The 19,710-nt window shown below is 38.6% G+C and overlaps 1 protein-coding gene across 3 annotated transcripts in view; it reads right to left on the bottom strand.

Annotated features, from left to right (window-relative positions):
- FAM135A (family with sequence similarity 135 member A) overlaps positions 1-19,710 on the bottom strand; it is a 110,746-nt gene that overhangs the window by 31,431 nt on the left and 59,605 nt on the right. For all 3 annotated transcript variants that reach the window (XM_063096358.1, XM_063096357.1, XM_063096359.1), the window contains exon 14: positions 7,497-7,652. In XM_063096358.1, coding sequence (XP_062952428.1) covers positions 7,497-7,652 — 156 coding nt within the window. The remainder of the gene's footprint in view (positions 1-7,496; positions 7,653-19,710) is intronic.

Below are 19,710 nucleotides of genomic sequence, written 5' to 3'. Positions count from 1 at the left end.
AATTTTAGAGCAGTTTTAGGTTTACAGAAAAACTAATCAGAAAGTATGGAGAGTTCCTGCATCGTCCCTCCTCCCCACCCGTGTTTTATTTGGTATCACTGTGGTATATCTGTTACAACTGATGAACCAATACTGAAATATTATTATTAAGTAAAGACCAAGGTTTACATTAAGGTTCACTCTTGGTATTGTACGTTCTATGGGCTTTGACAAATGTATAATGACATGTATCCACCATTACAATATCGTACAGAATGCCTTTACTGCCCTAAAAATCCCCTGTGCTACACTTATTTGTCCTTCCCTCCAACTCCCTGAGCACCTACCTGGCAACCACTAATCTTTTTAGTGGCTCCATAGTTTTTACTTTTCCAGAATGTCATATAATTGGAATCATACAATATATGTAACCTTTTCAAATTAGCTTCTTTTACTTAGCAATATGCTTTCAAGGTTCCTCCATGTCTTTTCATGGCTTGATTGATCATTTCTTTTTATTACTGAGTAACACTGCGTTATATGAATGTAGATCAGTTTGTTTATCCAATCACTTACTGAAGAACATCTTGGTAGCTTCCAAGTTTTGGCAATTATGAATAAAGCTGCTAAAAACATTAAGGAACAAGTTTTTGTGTGGATGTAAATTTACAACTCATTTGGGTAAATACTAAGGAGCAGGATAGCTGGATTGTCTAGTATGAGTATGTTTAATTTTGTAAGAAACTGCCTGTCTTCCAAAGTGGCCATTCCATTTTGCATTCCTACCAGCAATGAATGAGAGTTCCAGTTGCTCCACATTTTGTAGTTTGGCATTGGCAATGTTTAGGATTTTACCCATTCTTATAGGGGTACAGTGGTATTTTGCTGCTTTAATTTGCAATTCTGTAATAATGTGTGGTAAGTTGGGTGTTTTCCTTCTCCCATGTGGAGGGCTACAGAGGGGCTGGAATAGGATATTTCTCTTCCCCCAGGTCAGTTAGGCTCTGGTAAAACTCCAGCTGGTTAGGCTCTAGTAACATAGTTTCCATTGAGACATGTCTTGTTAAGAACATACAGCTCTGGATGTATTTCAAAATGGCTACATCCCCCCTCCCCAGCCAGAAGCATGAGGGGATTTTCCATGATTTTCACTGAAGAACCTGGTAGGGCTCTTTGAGGTAAAACTCATGAAAGGGTGGGGATCCCCTAAGATTGCCCCAACTGCTCTGGAGTTTTTAAATTGAGTTTGTTCACACTAAGCCTCCAGAAATTCATCACATACAGTTTAAATTTTCCTATCACAGTATTGGCTCCAGTGGTGATTTCTGCTCATGGGTTTCTGTTCCATTAAAATGGGATCCTTTGTAACTTGCTATATGACTCTCCAATTTTGGGGACAGCAGTTTGCTTGTGACCTTAATTCTCTAATGGATCTAAGAAGATTTGTTGATTTTCAGTTTCTTAAGCTGTTTTCTTGCTGTTAGGATGGAAGTGATGACTTCTAAGCCTCTTACATGTTGTATTGAACCCTAGAAGTTCTGGCAAGTACTTTCAAGCACTGATTCTAAACTGAGTAATGTCTGAAAAAAAAACTGGTCATAATGAGTAAAAGATAGGAAATCTCAGCCAAAAATTGGACCTATTATTTTAAAAAAGAGAGAACCAAATGGAATTTTTTTTTTTTTTTTTAAGATGACCAGTAAGGGGATCTTAACCCGTGGATTGATGTTGTCAGCACCATGCTCAGCCAGTGAGCAAACTGGCCATCATCCACGTATAGGATCCGAACCCATGGCCTTGGTGTTATTAGCACCACACTCTCCAGAGTGAGCCACGGACCGGCCCCCAAATGGACATTTTAATAGTAAAAAGTGTAATATCTGAAAAGATATTTCACTAGATGAGATTGCAGATTAGACACTACAGAAAAGAATTAATGAATTTGAAGACAGAGTAAAAGAAATTATTAAATCTGAAAAGCATAGAGAAAAACTGCTAAAAGAGAAGACTATCAACTGGTGTAGCATAAATAAAATTAGAGTACCAGAGGGAGAGGATAGGAAAAGAAATGGGGCAGAAAATATATCTGAAGATGTAATGGCTGAAAATTCCCAAATTGGTAATTATCAGCTTACAGACCCAAGAATCTCAGCACATCCCAAGCAGGATAGATACAAATAAAACTACAATAAGGCACATCATAGTCAAACTGCTGGAAACCAAAAATAAACAGAAAAATCCTACAAGCAGCCAGAAGGGAACAACAATATAAATAACTGACTTTTCCTCAGAGACTATGCAGGCAAGAAGATAATGATATGATATTTTTAAAGTATTGAAACACAGAGGAAAAAAAAATCTCAATCCAGAATAAAGGCTGAATGACCCTATTGACCTATTTGGCTTAGTTTAGATTTATATAATACTCTACCTAATAAATTCAGCAAGGCCATAAAATATAAGGTCAGTATGCAAAACTTAGTTGTATTTCTATAACCTAGCAGCAACTATTTGGAAAATGAAATTAAAAGACCATTTACAATAGCATCAGATAATATAAACTGCTTATGAATAAATTTAAGACACTGAAAACCTTAATACTTCTGAGAGAAATTAAAGATCTAAATAAATTGGGAGACAACTAAATGAGGAGCTACATCTTTCCACAGAATGTTTGACTCAGTATGGTTAAAGAGGCAATTCTCCCTATAGATTCTGCTCAATGTAAACCAAAATCCCAAAAGTATTTATTTTAAAATAAAAATTGACAACCTGATTTAAAATTTATACAGAAATACAAGGATCTGGAATAGCCAAAACAATCTCTAAAAAGGATTTACAACTACCTCACCACAAGACTTACTTATAATATCACAATAATCAAGTTAGTGCAGTGTTAACATATATAACAGGTCAATGGAACAGGAAAGAAAGCCAAGAAATAGACCCACACTTAAGTAGTCAACTCCTTTTCAACAAAGATGCTAAGGCAATTCATAAACAAAGAAAAGTCTTTTCAATTAATGATGCTGGAACAACTGAATGGGGAAAAAAAAACAATCTTGAATTCTACATCTTACACCACATTCAAAAATTAATTCAAGATAAACTGTGGACCTAAATGTAAGAGCTGTAATTCTAATGTTCCCAGAAGGAAACACAGGAGGATATTTTCATGACCTTGGGATAGGCAAAGATTTCTTAGAAAGGGCACAAAAGAAAAAGATAAATTACACTTAAACAAATATTCTTATCAAAATATACCATTGTGAAAATGAAAATACAAGCCAAAGGCTAGGAGAATTTTAAAAATAAATATATTTGACAATGAATCTGTAACTATAATATATAAATATTCCTGTAAGTCAGTAATAAAAAGACAACCTAATTTAACACTTGGCAAAACTGAATTCATAACCAAAAACCAGAGAAATGTAAAATAAAATCATAATGAAATTCTGCTTTATAGCCTCCATGGTGGTTAAAATTAAAAACTGACAACACCAAATAATGCAAGCATGTGGAGCCACTGGAACTCTCTCATACACTGACGGTAGGAGATTAAAACGATATGCCCATTTTGAAAAAAATGATTAGAGTTTTTTTTATCAAGTAAATATAAATCTACCTGATAGCCAAGCAATTCTATTCCTATGTATTTATGCAATAGAAATAAAAACCTAAGTTTACAAAAAGATTTTTAGAAGAGCATTTATAGCATCTTTATTCAGAACAACTGAAAAATGAAAACACATCAACAGAACAGATGAACAAACTCTGGTATACCACAGAATGGAATACTACTCAGCAATTTAAAAAAATGAATTACTGATAGACAAAACATAGACTAATATATATATATATATATATATATATATATATATAAAAAGATGTTGAATGAAACAAATTCTACTTATGTGAATTTTAAAACTCTTGAAACTCAACAGTAAAAAGACAACCCAATTAAAATACAGGCAAAAGACTTGGATGTGTATTTCTCCAAAGACGACATACAAATGGCCAAAAAGCACATGAAAAGACATTCAAGGTCATTAGTCATTAGAGAAATGCAAATTAAAACCACAATGAAGTACCATCTCCTGCCCACTAGGTTGGCCATAAAAAAAAAAAAAAAGGGCAGCAGAAAATAACAAGTGTTTCTGACGATGTGAGGAAATGAGAACCCTTGTGGGAACACTGCTCGTGGGAATGTAAAGTGGATTACTGTATCATATTAATCTAATCACCAGGAAATATAATACAAGCCCAAACTGAAGGATGGCCCTACAAAACTACTGGCCAATACTCTCCAAAAAAGTCAAAGTCATCAAAGACAAAGGAAAAGTAAGAAACTAGTCCAGATTAAATGAGTATAAAGTGACATGAAAATGGAATTCAATGTGTGGTACTGAATATGACCCTGGAAAAGGGGAAAAAGTGACAAGTGGTAAAATTTAAATATGGACCTAGCAATTCCACTTCTAGGTATACATCCAAAGGAACTGAAAACAGGTATTCAAACAAATATTTGTACACAAATTTTCATAGCAGCACTATTCATAGTAGACAAAAGTAAGAAACAACTCAAATGTCTATCAATAGATGAACAGACAGAAGAAAGTGATATATCCATACAATGGAATTCAGAATTGTATCAGTATAAAATTATATTGATATCCTAGTATTGGATCAATATAAAATTTTCTAAAGTTGATCATTGTACTGTGGTTAAATAAGAGAATGTCCTTGTTCTAGGAAATATATGCTCAAGTATTTAGGGATAAAAGAACATTATGTCTATAATTATCAAATGGTTCAGTGGAAAAAAGTATGCATTTATTTATGTGTTTATCTATCTACAAAAAAGGAATGATAAAGCAATTGTGCCAAAATGGTAATTTGTGATTCTGATGAAGAGTACATGGGGGTACTATATACCATTTTTGTAACTAGTCTGTATGTTTTCTACAATATTTTAGAAGCTTTACAATTTTGTCTTTCACATTTAAGTCTTCAATCTGCTATGAGTTGAGTTTTATATAATACTTTTTCCACATGGATACCAAATTGTCCCAACATCATTTGTTGAAAATCTCACCTTTTCCATGCTGAGCTGCATGTATTATGCCCCAAAATGGATATGCCTATCTAGCTTTTCTCTTCTGTTCCTTCTACACTAAAATTAGACCTCCAGTTCATTAAAAGACAGCATAAAGACAATGAAAAAAACAAACCATGAAATGAGAGAAAATCTATTTATAAAGAACCTACAGCAAAGGAACAGAATTTAGAAAACATAAAAAGTTATTACAAATCATGAAGAAAAAGATAATCCTATAGAAAAATGGGCAAAAGATTTGAACAGGCAAATCTTCCACAAAGTAGAAATCTACAAAATGGTGCCCAACTGCATGGGTCATAAGAGAAATGTAAGCTAAAACCACAATAAATATACCCTCTCACATCCATCATATTGGCAAAGTTTAAAAAGTTTGTCAATATCAAGAGCTGGAGAGTATGTATAATAACAACAACCCTCATATAGTGCTGGTGGGAGTGAAAATTGGTACCACTTTGGAGATAGTGTGGCATTAACTAGTAAAATTGAAGTATGCATACCCTATGGCCCAGCTATTTCCCTCACAGGGAGTTAATTCAGAGAAACTGGTATGCCAGGAAATATACACAAGAATGTTCATAGCAGCTTGGTTTCCAATAGCTGTAAGTTAGAATTAATCCATATGTCCATCAACAGTAGAATGGATAAACAAATTGTGGATATGTTCTACTGCAGTACATCACAGCAACAAAAATGAATCTACAGCTATTGACAAAAATATTAATTTCACAAAGTCTTGAGTGAAAAAAGCAAGATACAAAAAAAATACACTGTACGATTTTATTTATATGGAATTCAGCAACAGGTAGAAACAATCTCTATTATTTAGTGTGGATACATAGGTGGTAAAACTAAAAGGAAAATAAGGAACTCATCATCACAAAAGACAGGATAGTGATTACTTCTAAGTGTTAGGAAAGGGACAGTAACTGGAAAAGACACACAAAGGTGGTGCTGACAGTGTCCTATTTTAGTGTTCTATTTCTTGATCTGAGTGAAAACTGAAAGTCTGTTTGCTTTTAAATATTTGATAAAATGTGCATGTTTTATGCACTTTGATTTGGATCATGTTTTATAATTACGGAAAGAAAAAAAAAAGAAACACGTTTGGAGGAAAATTAGGTCAAGGAAAATCAGGTATGTCCAAAGTATATAGGGAAATGAGACTGGCAAGATAGATATTTAACATTTCAAAGTCTCTTGAGGTGCTATACAATAAAACTGTATAACAATTTCTACATAATGCCCATACTAGGTACCTATTGCAAACTTATATGTCTACACTACTCCCTCAACCCTGCCAAGTTTGTAATATACACTCCTATATGAGGTGAGGGAAGAAGACAAAAGGGGAGGGGAAGAGAGAAAAAAAGGAGAGAGACTGTATTAGTTTAAGATGGCTCTGTGGTTCCTGATTCCCATCCCTAATGAAACCTGGCTATAATTCCTATTCTTGAGTTCCAGGGAATAGCCTGTATCATATATTTTCCTATTTTATTTACTTTTAGGTGGTTTTTTTTTTTACTAGCAGGGGTGTGACTGATAGGTCATGTGCTTAATTGTATTGTTCTATCACTAACTTTAGAAATCAAGCAATATGCAATGATTAATGTCTGCAGAGTATACATAAAGCAAATGTATTTCACAGGGCCTGGTTTTCCAAAGCCTTGCAGTTTCCGGTTTGGCCTAGCTTCTTACAAGTACATATAAAATGTTGACCTTGCAGGGGACAGGAAACTTTCCCCAGGCTAGTCTCTGGTGTAAGATAAATAATTGTAGCACAGCAAGGTTGCTGGCTCAAAGGACAGACAGTTTACTGATTGATATGTAAAGATACTGAGAAATTGCTGTAAGAAGAGAATGCTTGCTAAGATCAAGCTTTTGTTCGTAGATCAACTTAACTCCTTGAAAATTGTATTATGGAAGGTCACCTTGCTTGTCTTACTGAATGTTACCAGCTTCTACTGTTAAATTTGTTAAACTATACTTAGCAAAAAACCCCACCTATGTTCTTTTCCTGTAACTTCCTGGTGTGGAGAATAAATGCAGGAAGAGAACCCCAATTTGGGGTTAATTTCCCAAATGGAAGGAATGCCTCTATCTTGAGGGATCCGGGAGATTAACCCCTTTTTGGGGCTTCTCACTGCTCAGAAGAGATGGGCTTTGAGTAATCTTTGGTGGCTCAGTCACCCAGGGGAAAAGGGGTGACGAACCTGTGAGAGGCAAAGCAACAAATGTCTCTTTCGATTTATCCACATATCAGGTAAAAATAAGGCTTTTTATTGGTAAGAAATTTCTAAAGATTAACAACTCACTAAACTTCTCAACTCACTAAACTCACTCAACTTCTAAAGATTAACTCACTAAAGTGCTCTAACATCACTTTTCTTTAACTTACCCTCAAAGTATGATGCTCTTGTGCTAATAATATTCTTAGTTCTTCATGTAGTGTTATAACTTCCAGAAACTGTCCCCATAAAGCCATCAGAAGTGAGCAAAGTTGTGCCAGATTCATATTTATCATTTCTGCCAGTTCATCAGGATTTTCTATTTTCTGAAATGACAAGAAAAAAAACTTCACTTCTTCCCAAGACTTACTGTAACACGTCTAAATATAATATGCTGTATGTTATTGAGACTATTAATACAAAGGCAAATTTGTAGTTTAAAAAAGAAATGTGCATGTGTATGCATGTACATGTATGTAGAGAGAGAGAGAGACCAACTGACAAATGGTTTCTCCTTAACTGATAGTTACTGAAGCAATTTTTAACAACTGACATTTCAATATCTGAGGTATCTTATTATGGAGATAATGTCAACTATAATCTAAAATTACAAATTAGGATTCTATAGAGGATGATCAACTTCTAACACCAAAATACTGCGAATTTTAAACAGAGTATACTAATCATGATGAAAGCTATATTTTTTTGAAAGATAATAAAATCTTAAAATAAGATTTTTCCCCCAATCGGATATGTGAAATAATTAAAATATCTGTAACTACTTAGAAAGGACTGAGAAAATTTCTGAAGTACTGCTTTTCCCTCACTCCTATGTTCTTAGATTCTACTTTGCTTGTGGGTAATCCTTTTACAGAGTTGTCAAACCTTTCTTTTTCTTAGTTCTAACAATTCATTCATCCACTATTTATTGAGCACATTTTAAATACTACGGCCTACATTCTAGATACAAAGATTAATATGAGAAGCTCACAGTCTAGCGAGGAGAGAAAAGTAGGTAAGCAAGCCATATAAAATATTACTATGAGTGTTCTAACAGTATTAAATTATCCCATTTACTTAAACTTTCATCTAAACTGATCATAAAAGTTAAGAGTATTAAATTGTACTTTTATATGCAGAATCTTCTAAAATGCAATTGGTTTTCTTAAATTGAGAAAAATAAGAATTTTTAAACAAAGAATAAAAAAAAGACTATAAATCAGAATGATTGCTTATCTTTAGAAGCATTTTTATTACAAAGACAGGATTTTCTTTAATTCATCGAGGTTGCAGAATGTTTTCAGACAGGTAATATCTTGTTGCAAAAATTTGTCTTTCAACTACTAGTAACACTAGCAAATCTACCTTAAATATAGAGATGGATGCTGACATCATTTCCCTATCCTAAAGAAGGTAGGAGGAATCATACAGGATGACATTGAAACGCTCCCACAGTTTCAATTACCATCTATACACCAACCAACAACTTCCAAACCTATATCTAAGGATCACATCTCTCTCCTGATCCATTACCTACAATTGTAATAGTTATATCTCCATCTTCTCTTTCTTAAAAAATTTAAACATATATATTAAATATTTTAATATACATTTATATATTTTATATTTATATATTAAAATAATTAATAATGTTAAATATTTTTAAAATGTATATGTCCCCAAACACTGCTTATCACATATCATACTGATAGTCTCAGCTTATTTTTACTTCTTTCTGAAGTCTGAAATTCAGGAGGCTTTTCCTCCCCCACCCAAATCAAGCTTCTATTTATCTGTCCTAACTCAGAGAAGACACAAAAATAAAATTCAGCAAAATTAGTAAGAAGGGAAGGGTAGGATTATATTTTATTTACTTTTCTGACTCTAGTTACTGGTATACAGTAGAAACTCAATAAATATTTACTGGGTAAATAAATGAAAGAATAAGGAATTACAGGCTTCAGATAAGAAAATAGCTCCTAGAATTTATGAACAAATTCAGGAAACTTTTACAAATTCCAGAATTCTGGAATGGAAGCTGATAGAGGCAGCATATTATGAATAGGTACTCAACACATGACGAATCTACAGATGTGTTTTGCCCCAGGAAATGGTTTTATAAAAATGTATTAAAAATGAAGCTAACAAATTTTTCATGTCTCTCTTAAGAACACAGAGATTAAAGTGTATGCTAAAGTAAGCTAAAATCTGTAGTATTACTGTTCCAAGGATAGTTTTAATGGAGTGTAGAGAAAGAAGAGTTGAATAAGCATTTGAATCAATAAAACAATGTGTAAGGCAAGCAACTCTATACCTAGTCTAGTCTATACACAAGTAGAAATAATTCTCTTGATCTTAACAAAAGCTGAATATAGTACACAATTTATTTTTCTTGAGAGCAAAGCTATCTTGATACCTTAAAATTATTAATTTCATATCCTAGGGATCTGGCATCAAGGTTCTGTTTACTCTTCTGATTTACATAAATCTCTTACAATAAATCTCAAAATAAATAATAATAAAATTCTTTTTTCTGTTAAAAAAGGATATCAGAATTAAGTTTGATGAGATCTTTTACATGCATTAATGTCCGAAGAAGACGACTTTACATTTGCATATTTTTCAAATAACATTCATTATCTTGTCTTAAATAAATACACATTTTTTCATAATATTCACTACTCTCATTTGATTACCAAATACTGCTTACTTTTATAGACTTGGAAAATAAGGGAAAGCCAACAGGCTTCAAATTTCTTTCAGTTATATACAAAGAGCAAAAGCTAAAATCATATGTAGTTTTATGTCATTTTCACTGACCATATTAGTAACACAATACAAACATTTTCCTACATCAAACATTCATTGAAAGCACCATTTTTAAGGTTGTGTAACTTACTTAGATTAAGCATGTCCCATAATTTGTATGACTATTTTACCATCAGGTATTTATTTAGGTTAACTTTTTACAATATTGTACATCTTTATATGAACCTCTGATTACTTCTTTGGTATAGACTGAGAGTACTGCTTTTGGCTTTGGATACATATTGCCAAACTAATTTCTGAAAAAGATCTACAGGGTTTGAGAATCTGTACCTCATCACATCACAAAAAATCATCATAATATTATTTTAAAAATCACAGCTGGGGGGGCGGCAGGGGAAAAAAAAATCACAGCCAAAATGTAATAGGTTTAAAAATGGTATCAGAGTATTTAAATTTTGGTTTTCTTGATAATTAATGAGACTGAATTTTTTCATGTATTTATTACTCTTTTTTGTAATTGGGTGTCTATCCCATCCTAATATGGTAATTACATGTGTTCTTATTGATTTGTGAGAGGATTTCAAATACTGTCACTCTTTTATCAAAATTTATCCTAGGTTGTTGAGTTTATATTTTATTATGTCCATTTACATACTAAAATTTAAATATGCATGTCAGGCCTTAAAAACTAACGCCACCTTAAGTGACATTACAAGCGGCGCCATTATGGGCCCACAAGGGTGTATTAACGTGGCAGCCTAAGATGGTGTCCGGAGGAATTAAGGTGGGAGAGTCCGTGGGAACTTTGCCATAGCCCTTATTGGCCCGGATGCACTTCCGCGCTCGTGCTCACAGCATGATCGCTACAGCAAAGCACTGGATTCAGGCGCATGATCGTTTAGCCTTTAAAATGATAGGCTACAGATAGGAAATCCCCTTCACCCCCCCCTTTGCCATATGCTTATAAAAACAAGTGCTTGTGTGGTATTAAACGGAACTGCTTGACAGAACTCCTGCTGCGTCTGAGTGTTCTTTAACGGGCTGGTTTGGGCCGGCGGCTGTGCTCACCTCTTTTCACGGCTCTCTTCCTCCGTCTTCTCTCAACGGGAACCGGGGAAAGAGGAATCTGGGCAATACACCTGCCCACCAGAAGGGACACCAAGGGAGGGACTGATAGCAAGGCAAGGGCTATTCGAGTCAGCCGGTGGCAGACCCAACAGAGTGGTGCCCTGTGTGAGGCGTTTTTAAAACTCGTGGGTAAAAGACGAGCGAGTGAGGCCCCCGGCTGCTCGGTCCTGAAAGAAGGTTGACGAAGGGTGACCAACCAACCAAGTGTCCCCTGCAACCGCGGTAGTCGCCGTGAAGCAATCCGCCTGCAGGTCAGGGTGAGTACCATAACAGGGGGAAGTCCCTGCACCTCTCTGCCCTGTTGCTTCCCTTTGTCCCTTCCTCGCGGGGCAACATGAGAGACTTGTGTGGAAAGAGTGACGAGACAGCCTGCAAAGCTCTAAAGTACATGTTAAAAAGCAGAGGCCTAGAAATATCTGACTCCACGGCCACCAATGCCTGGCGTCATGTGGTGCAGGTGGCCCCTTGGGCACCTTCGTCCAACTTGTTCTCGTATGAGACTTGGGACCGGGTTCAGACCCTGGCCAGAAAGAACGAGATTAGTCATGGGCTAGACCCCCCCTTAGGGTTCTACCCAACCATCTCTGCCCTAAAGCTTTGCTTCCATCCCCAGCATCAGGAAGGGGCAGAAAGGGATTGGGCGCAGTTCGATAAGGAGAGAAAAAAGGAAACAAAGCTGCCGATGCAAGGCCCTGAGCCATTGAGTGATACCTATGCCCCTACCCTGTACCCTCCTCTCCCGGCATACTCATCCTGCCAGAGCCTAGCTGAAGGAGAGAAGGAGGCACCTGAAGAAGTGGAGGAGGCTAGCCCCCCTTTAAAAACACCCCGGCAGAGCCGCAGGCTTTTCCTGTCACGGGTCGCTGGGAACCCCCAGCTGTCGGCAGCCCGTGCGGGCAAGCAGACCCTCAGGCCTTTCCAGTCAACGTTGCCCTCGGTGGAAATAGGCCAGCCGCTTGGTACCCTTGGGAAGCTCATGACCTTAAAGAGCTGAAAAAGGCTGTCGTAGAGGATGGGCCCAATTCCCCATGGGCAGAAACCATCCTCCAGGGCTTAGCGCACCAACCCTGCACGACCCAAGATTGGAAAATGCTCTGTAAGGTTGTCCTCCCTCCAAATTTGTTTATCAAATTCTGCGCCTTCTTTAAAGAAGAATGCCGTGTGCAGGCAGAGATAAATCAAGCTGCCAACCCACCCATTCCTATCAGCTTCGGCATGCTGTCTGGAACAGCAGATCAATTTGGTACTGGAATCCAACAGGCTGCTATCCCAGCCCCCTACCAGGACCAGGTTAGGGCAACAGCGTTAGCCGCATGGAAAAAAGTTGGCTGAAGGGCTCAGTGAGCCCGCAATGGCCGGGGTCACCCAGCGACCCTCCGAGGACCTGCCCTCTTTCATAGTTCGGGTGGAACTGAGCATACAGAGAAAGTTTCCCCCAGGTCCTCTCTGGGACCAGTTTGTAAAAATGCTAGTGTGGGACGGCATGACTGCGGACCACAAGCTTGCCTGTGCTGGGCTCAAAGATCGTTCTATGGAAAAGTGGGTCATTGCCAGTAGAGACGTTGGAAGCTACCAACAACAAACCAGGGCCTTAACTTCCGCTCTACAAGCTCAAGCGGAAACCCTTGCAGGTGCTATGACCCAGGCTCTTAGTGTCAGGATCCCTAAGGAGAGCCCCAGCCAACTCTCCCATAGGGGTCAATGTTATGGCTGTGGGGAACAAGGTCATTTCAAAAGGGACTGTCCCAACTGGAAAAATAAAAACCTTCCCTCTACGCCGTGCCCTAGGTGCGGTAAGGGGCTTCATTGGAAGCTTGAGTGCCAGTCTAAGTTTGACAAGGACGGAAAGGCTTTAAACTAGAGGAGGGGCAATCCCCAGCCCCATCACCCCAAGGGGATACAAAGCCAGCGCCTCCAGACCCTACCAGGCGGCCAGCACCCCAGGCTTATTGGACTATACCTATAGTCCCTGGTTTAAGACCAAAAATGAATCTTAAAATTCAAGGCAGAGTTTGGATGCCTTGTTGACACGGGGGCGGATCGAACAGTCCTTACACGGGAAGAAGTCCCTTCAAGCTGGAAGTTAGTTCCAGGCCCCCGAATTTTAGGGGTAGGGGAAAAACCACAACGTGGGAAACCCATAAAATCCTTCACTGGGAAGATGCTGATGGCACAAAAGTGGAAGTAAAACCTCTCATTGCTGCCAGATTGGCAGCCAACCTGTTAGGCCAAGATGTTCTAGGCCAAGCAGACGCTTTCATTACCACTGACCATAAGGCCCTTTATGAAGATATCCTAGATGAGGAGGAGTATCAGCAACAGTTTAATCTCCCCTGTTTCCCAAACTATAGGAGGGACCCCATTTTTTGGGACCTAAGAAACCATCTGCCTCTCCCCAGGGTCAAGTTCCCAGAAACCCCTCATAAACAGATGGCCGGTCACCCCCAATCCTAGAGGCCACTGCTCCCCTGGTGCCCGCCACCTGTTGGGTAAATGGGACCCCAGTTTGGGTAGAGGAGTGACCATTTCCTCATAATAAATTACAGGCCCTACAACAAATTGTCGATGAGCAGCTCCAAGCAGGGCATATTCGCCCATACACTAGCCCCTGGAATACTCCAGTATTTGTAATCAAAAAGGCCTCTGGAAAGTGGAGAATGCTACAAGACCTTAGAGAGAGAGGTCAATAAAAGAATGATCCTTCAGGGCACGCCAGAGAGGACTGCCATGGACCCCCGCTATACCAAGCAACTTATACCTAGTAACTATAGATATCAAGGACTACTTTTTCTCCATTCCACTGCATCCGAATGATTGTGAAAAGTTTGCCTTTTCTATCCCCTCCGTAAACTTTCAGTGTCTTGATCAGTGGTTTGAGTGGGTGGTGCTTCCCCAAGACATGGCTAATAGTCCCTCATTTTGCCAAATGTTTGTCTCTCAGTTGCTTAATCCTGTAAGACAGCTGCCACATGTAGTTCTTTATCTTTACATGGATGACATAATTCTTGGGGCACCAACACCCACGGACTTATCTCAGGCGCTCAGCCTAACTCTCTCCTGCTTGACTAAACGGGGGTTACAGGTGTCAGCCGATAAGGTCCAGACCATACCCCCATTCTGGGCACACTTTTAACTTTAGAAAAGGCTGCCCATTAAAGCCTCAGCTAACCATCTCAAACTCGTATACTCTCCCTCAATTACAAAAGCTTCTAGGCGAAATAAATTGGCTACGCTCGTGGATCCTCTTTTCCACTGGCCAGCTCGTTCCTGTTTGCCCTGTTGCACGCCTCTGACCCCAGCACCCGCTTCATGCTCCCGCCTGAGTGCCGTCAGCTTTTAAAGTCAGTCCAAGATCTCCTAAACAGCGCCCAGTTGAAACGCTATGACCCTGAGTCCCCTATAGTTATGGTTCATAGCCACTAACACCACATACATGGCTGCCCTAATCCAAAGGGGGGAGCCACTCCAATGGGTACACTTATCCCTAGGAGGGGCCCCCCAGGTGTACACCACTCTGAACCAAGCCGCTGACCTAATAATGAAAGGAAGGGAATGCTCACTAAGATGTTTCGCAAAGGAACCATAGAAAATCGTCGTCCCCTTCCGCTTGGCAGATTTTACATGGTTAGCTCAATATCAAAACCGGCTGGCACTGGCTCTGGAAGGGTATCTCGGGGTTGTTGACTGCCACTATGGCAACAATAAATGGGTCTCTGCCTTCAAAGAGCTGTCATGGACTAACCCACAGCTTTTTGTCGCCAAACCCCTGGTAGACGCCTACAATGTCTTCACGGACCGTGGCAAATCACGGGCTGCTGTAATTATTTACAACCCCCCACGCACCACATCACAGGCGGCCCCCGCTACTCATTTTCACCCGTGACGGGTCGGCACAATACAAAGAGCTGCTCGCTATACTCCTAGCCCTGCAAAAGGTGCCAGACCCCATTAACCTTTTTACAGACAGCTTATATGCAGCCAATCTTCTCTCTGGGCTTCCGGGAGCCCACATTTGCTTAGATTGTAATCCCATTTCCTCCCTTATGATACAAGTAAGGAGTACCTTACAAGGCCGCAATAACTCTATTTTTGTTCAGCACCTTCGGGGTCATCAAGGGATGCCAGGATTTCTAGCCACTGGAAATGCCAAGGCAGACACTCTTGCCTCTCAGGGCTCTAAAATATATACAATAGATAGTGCCAGCCAACTACACACTTTAACTCATGTAAACTGGTGAGGTCTACATACCAGGTTTCTAAATATACCTATTTCACAGCTAAAAAGTATTGTACACACATGCAAGTCATGCCTTCCTTATCTGCAAGTACCCCCCTTACAACCGCCAGGGGTCAATCCTAGGGGACTCAAGCCTAATGTGCTGTGGCAAACTGATGTAACTCACTTCCCGCCTTTTGGGAAACTCAAATACGTTTTTGTGTCCGTTGACACCTATTCACACGTGTGTTAGGCCACAGCACACGCAGGTGAAGTTTCCAAGCATGCAAAAAATCACCTACTGCAGTGTTTTGCCACCTTAGGGCTGCCAGCACAAATTAAAACAGATAATGGGCCTTGTTTTTCTAGCAAAGCCTTACAAGAATTCTTAATACAATGGAACATTAAACATACTACAGGAATTCCCTATAACCCCCAAGGACAAGCCATTGTTGGATGGCATCACCAATGCCTAAAATATCAATTATTAAAACAAAAAGGGGGAGTCACCAGCCCTCATAAGCAGTTGGGACAGGCACTCCTAACTTTAAACATCTTAAATTTTTCCAAAAATGAACTCGTCTGCCTTCCAGAAACACTGGTCAGCTCAACCACCGCACCCGGAAATCCAAGTGTGGTGGAAAGACCCCTTAAAAGGCCAGTGGAGGGGCCCTGACCCGTTGCTAACTATAGGTCGAGGGTTTGGTTGTGTCTTCTCCCTCAGTGAGTCAACCCCTATATGGGTCCCAGCCAAAAATCTTAAGTTCTTGCCAGACACCCAGGGTACTGAGGACCTTGAGGAGTTTATTGTTTGTATGTTTCAGACTGCATTATGAACCCTTTGTGGATGCTCCAAGTGGCCGCCCTCCTCAGGTCAACAAGGACTAGGGTCTCTGCCACCAGGGGAGGTCCCCATGAGCCAGCCAACCAAACCTGGGAGGTCATATAAACCGCTACAGAACAGATGTGGATTGGATCTGCTATTTCTACAACAAGGAGAGCTATGTGCCACCCTCAAAGAAGAGTGTTGCTTCTACGCCGACCACTCTGGAGTGGTAAAAGATTCCCTAGCTAAGCTTAGAGAAGGGCTAGAAAAGTGCAAAAAAGAGCGAGAAGCCAACAGTAACTGGTTCCAAAGCCGGTTTTCAAGTTCCCCGTGGCTCACCACCTTGCTGTCCTCCCTGGTGGGCCCCCTAGCCATTTTCCTTGTCTTAATCATCTTGGGGCCTCATGCCATTCGCCAGGTTGTGTCCCTTATAAGGCGCAACACCACTTCTCTCGTAATGCTCACCCAGGTGGTAGAGGAGGTGGCCCATAATGAAAGCCCTGACAGCCCTTGGGTCAATATGGCCCTTCAAAAAATCAACGCCAATCTGTAAGGCTCCACCCCACCCCTGCTTGGCTGGATAGTCAATGACGGGTAAGATTTCCAGAGGGAAACAACCTAAGACAGGCACAGCCACCAGAGCAAATGGAGGCGAGGCTGGGAAGGTTAGCCACCTCCAGCTGCCTTATTAAAACAAAAAGGGGGAGATGCCGGGCCTTAAAAACTAACGCCACCTTAAGTGACATTACAAGTGGCGCCATTATGGGCCCACAAGGGTGTATTAACGTGGCAGCCTAAGATGGTGTCCGGAGGAAGTGAGGTGGGAGTGTCCGTGAGAACTTTGCCATAGCCCTTATTGGCCCAGATGCACTTCCGAGCTCGTGCTTACTGCGTGATCGCTACAGCAAAGCATTGGATCCAGGCGCATGATTGCTTAACCTTTAAAATGATAGGCTACAGATAGGAAATCCCCTTCACCCTCCCCCTTTGCCATATGCTTATAAAAACAAGTGCTTGTGTGGTATTAAACGGAACTGCTTGACAGAACCCCCGCCACGTCTGAGTGTTCTTTAACGGGCTGGTTTGGGCCGGCGGCTGTGCTCACCTCTCTTCACGGCTCTCTTCCTCCGTTTCCTCTCAACGGGGACTGGGATAGAGGAATCTGGGCAACCCGCCCGCCCACCAGATGGGACACCAAGGGAGGGACTGATAGCAAGGCAAGGGCTGTTCGGGTCAGCCGGTGGCAGACCCGACATATGCGTATATAAAAAAAATTTATTAGTAATATATGAATACATATGTATTATTTTTAAAAATTTGATATAGATGCATATAGAGTAAAGAATAAAAACTCCCCTTTACAATCCTCATCCTAAAAATACTACTCTTTTCTGTATTACTGTTAACACTTGGAACATCCTTTCAAGTATTTTATATGTTATCACATAAACACAATTAAATACAGCCCTAGCTATTAAGAGTTTTATATATGTATGAAATCATATTATTCATAGTTTTTTTCAATTAATATATGCTGAAGGGCTTTTCGGCATGAAAACAGTAACTGGCAGATTGACAATAAATATTTCCTGGATTAAATAATCCATGTGAATGAATAGAAATCCACCTAATTCTTTTAAATGGCCACATGGGAGTTAATAATAATTAATGCTGCAATTCTTTATATTCATCTTTGTGCACACGTGTACTTTTGTAGAATAGATTATTCAATAAAAAGTGTTGTGTCGAGGTAATGTGCATTTAATAAATGTTTTTGAAGTAGATTACTGAATTGATCTCAAAAAGTATTCTACCAATTTATATCATCACCAATGGCATATGAAGATACTAGTTTCCCTACACCCTTATGAACAACAATGGAGATTAGCAGTCCCTTTCATTTTTGCAAATTTCATGAACAAAAGAAAAGAAACAAAAAACACCCTGTTTAAATCTGCATTTTCCTTGTTTTCAGTAAGAACGAGTATATTTCAGTAGCTAACTTGTTCTGCTAAGAATTGCCTTTTTTGTACATTGCCTCTGTGTACCCCCTTTTCATAAGAATGTTGTTTTGAAATTGATACACGGGAGCTCCTTGTATACTATGAGCATTAATCATTCTCCTCTTTTCAATATTGCAAACATTCTCTTCCAGTCTTTTGCTTTCTTTCAACTTTATTTATAGTGTATTTTGTTATAAAGAAGTTTCAAATCATCAATACTTTATTTTATTTTGTCCTTTACTGTTAAGTCTGAAGGAGTCATTTCATATCTCAAGATCAGATTACTTATATTTACCTGTATATGTCATTTTTTTCAGCATTTAACTCTTTCGTCCATTTAAAATCTCTTCTGTGGCATGGTATGAAGAGCTAAGTTTACCACACTGCTTATAAACCCCAATGTTCTTGATATTTTATCGTATGCGTAGTTGTTAAACATATTAGTGACTATTTTAGTGCTGTTTAGTTCCTCTGACTTGTCTTTCTATTCTTTTAGAGAATTCCTACCTTATTTCCATTATTATATTTTTTTAGTATCCAGTTAGGCAAGTCCTTCTACATTTATATTATTTTTAAACTTTTCTGAGCTATCCTTATATTTCTTCAAATGATTTTTTTTAAAAAGTCAAAAATTCCCAATGGGATTTTGATTTGGACTCATTAAAATAAGTAACGTGAGAAAAACATATCTTTCAGTGATTATTTTTCCATATAGGAGTATCATATGTTTAATCAAATTTCCTTAATCTCTCAGTGAAACACTGTAGATTTTTTCATATTAATTGTACACATCTTAAGATTACTTTTAAGTGTTTAATGTTCTCTTGGGCAACTATTACAAGAACATTAGTGATTTTTTAAAGAAAATACTTATCTTATTTGAACTGTGCGGAAGGCCTCTAGTACACTATACAAAATTACTTGTATATTCTGCATATGTACAATTTTCTAAGGAGACGACAAATACCTTTTTCAAAAGAGTCTAGTCCTCATTCAAATTTATATACAGAAATACATTTCAAACCAAACACGTTTTCATTTGAATCATGCCTTTGATTTCTTCAATTAATTTAGCTGACCGAGAGTGAACACATAGTTAACTGAAAATAGTCCAAACATTTCGTTTCTTGGCAAACAAAAGAAAACAAAGAAAATAAAAATCTATTCAATGTAATTGTGAGAATGAATTGGGAAAATGGTCTGAGACACATATTAATTGGTTGAGACAAAATAAATATTCATTTTTATACAAATCATTTTACAAATCTATGCAACTTTAAGTGATGATTTAAAAATTTGTCCAGAAATCCCTTGAGTGAGCTAAAAAAAGAAAATGTACACTTCTGATTAGTCTTTGCCATTTCATTTATACGTAGAATAAAATACTTTTTAAAAAATAAGTTGACTTTATGCTGAAGTCAAATGTATATTTTGATTAACAA

This window comes from Cynocephalus volans, chromosome 5 (genome assembly GCF_027409185.1).
Source record: "Cynocephalus volans isolate mCynVol1 chromosome 5, mCynVol1.pri, whole genome shotgun sequence".
NCBI lineage: Eukaryota > Metazoa > Chordata > Mammalia > Dermoptera > Cynocephalidae > Cynocephalus > Cynocephalus volans.
This window is presented reverse-complemented; position numbering and strand designations above follow the sequence as displayed.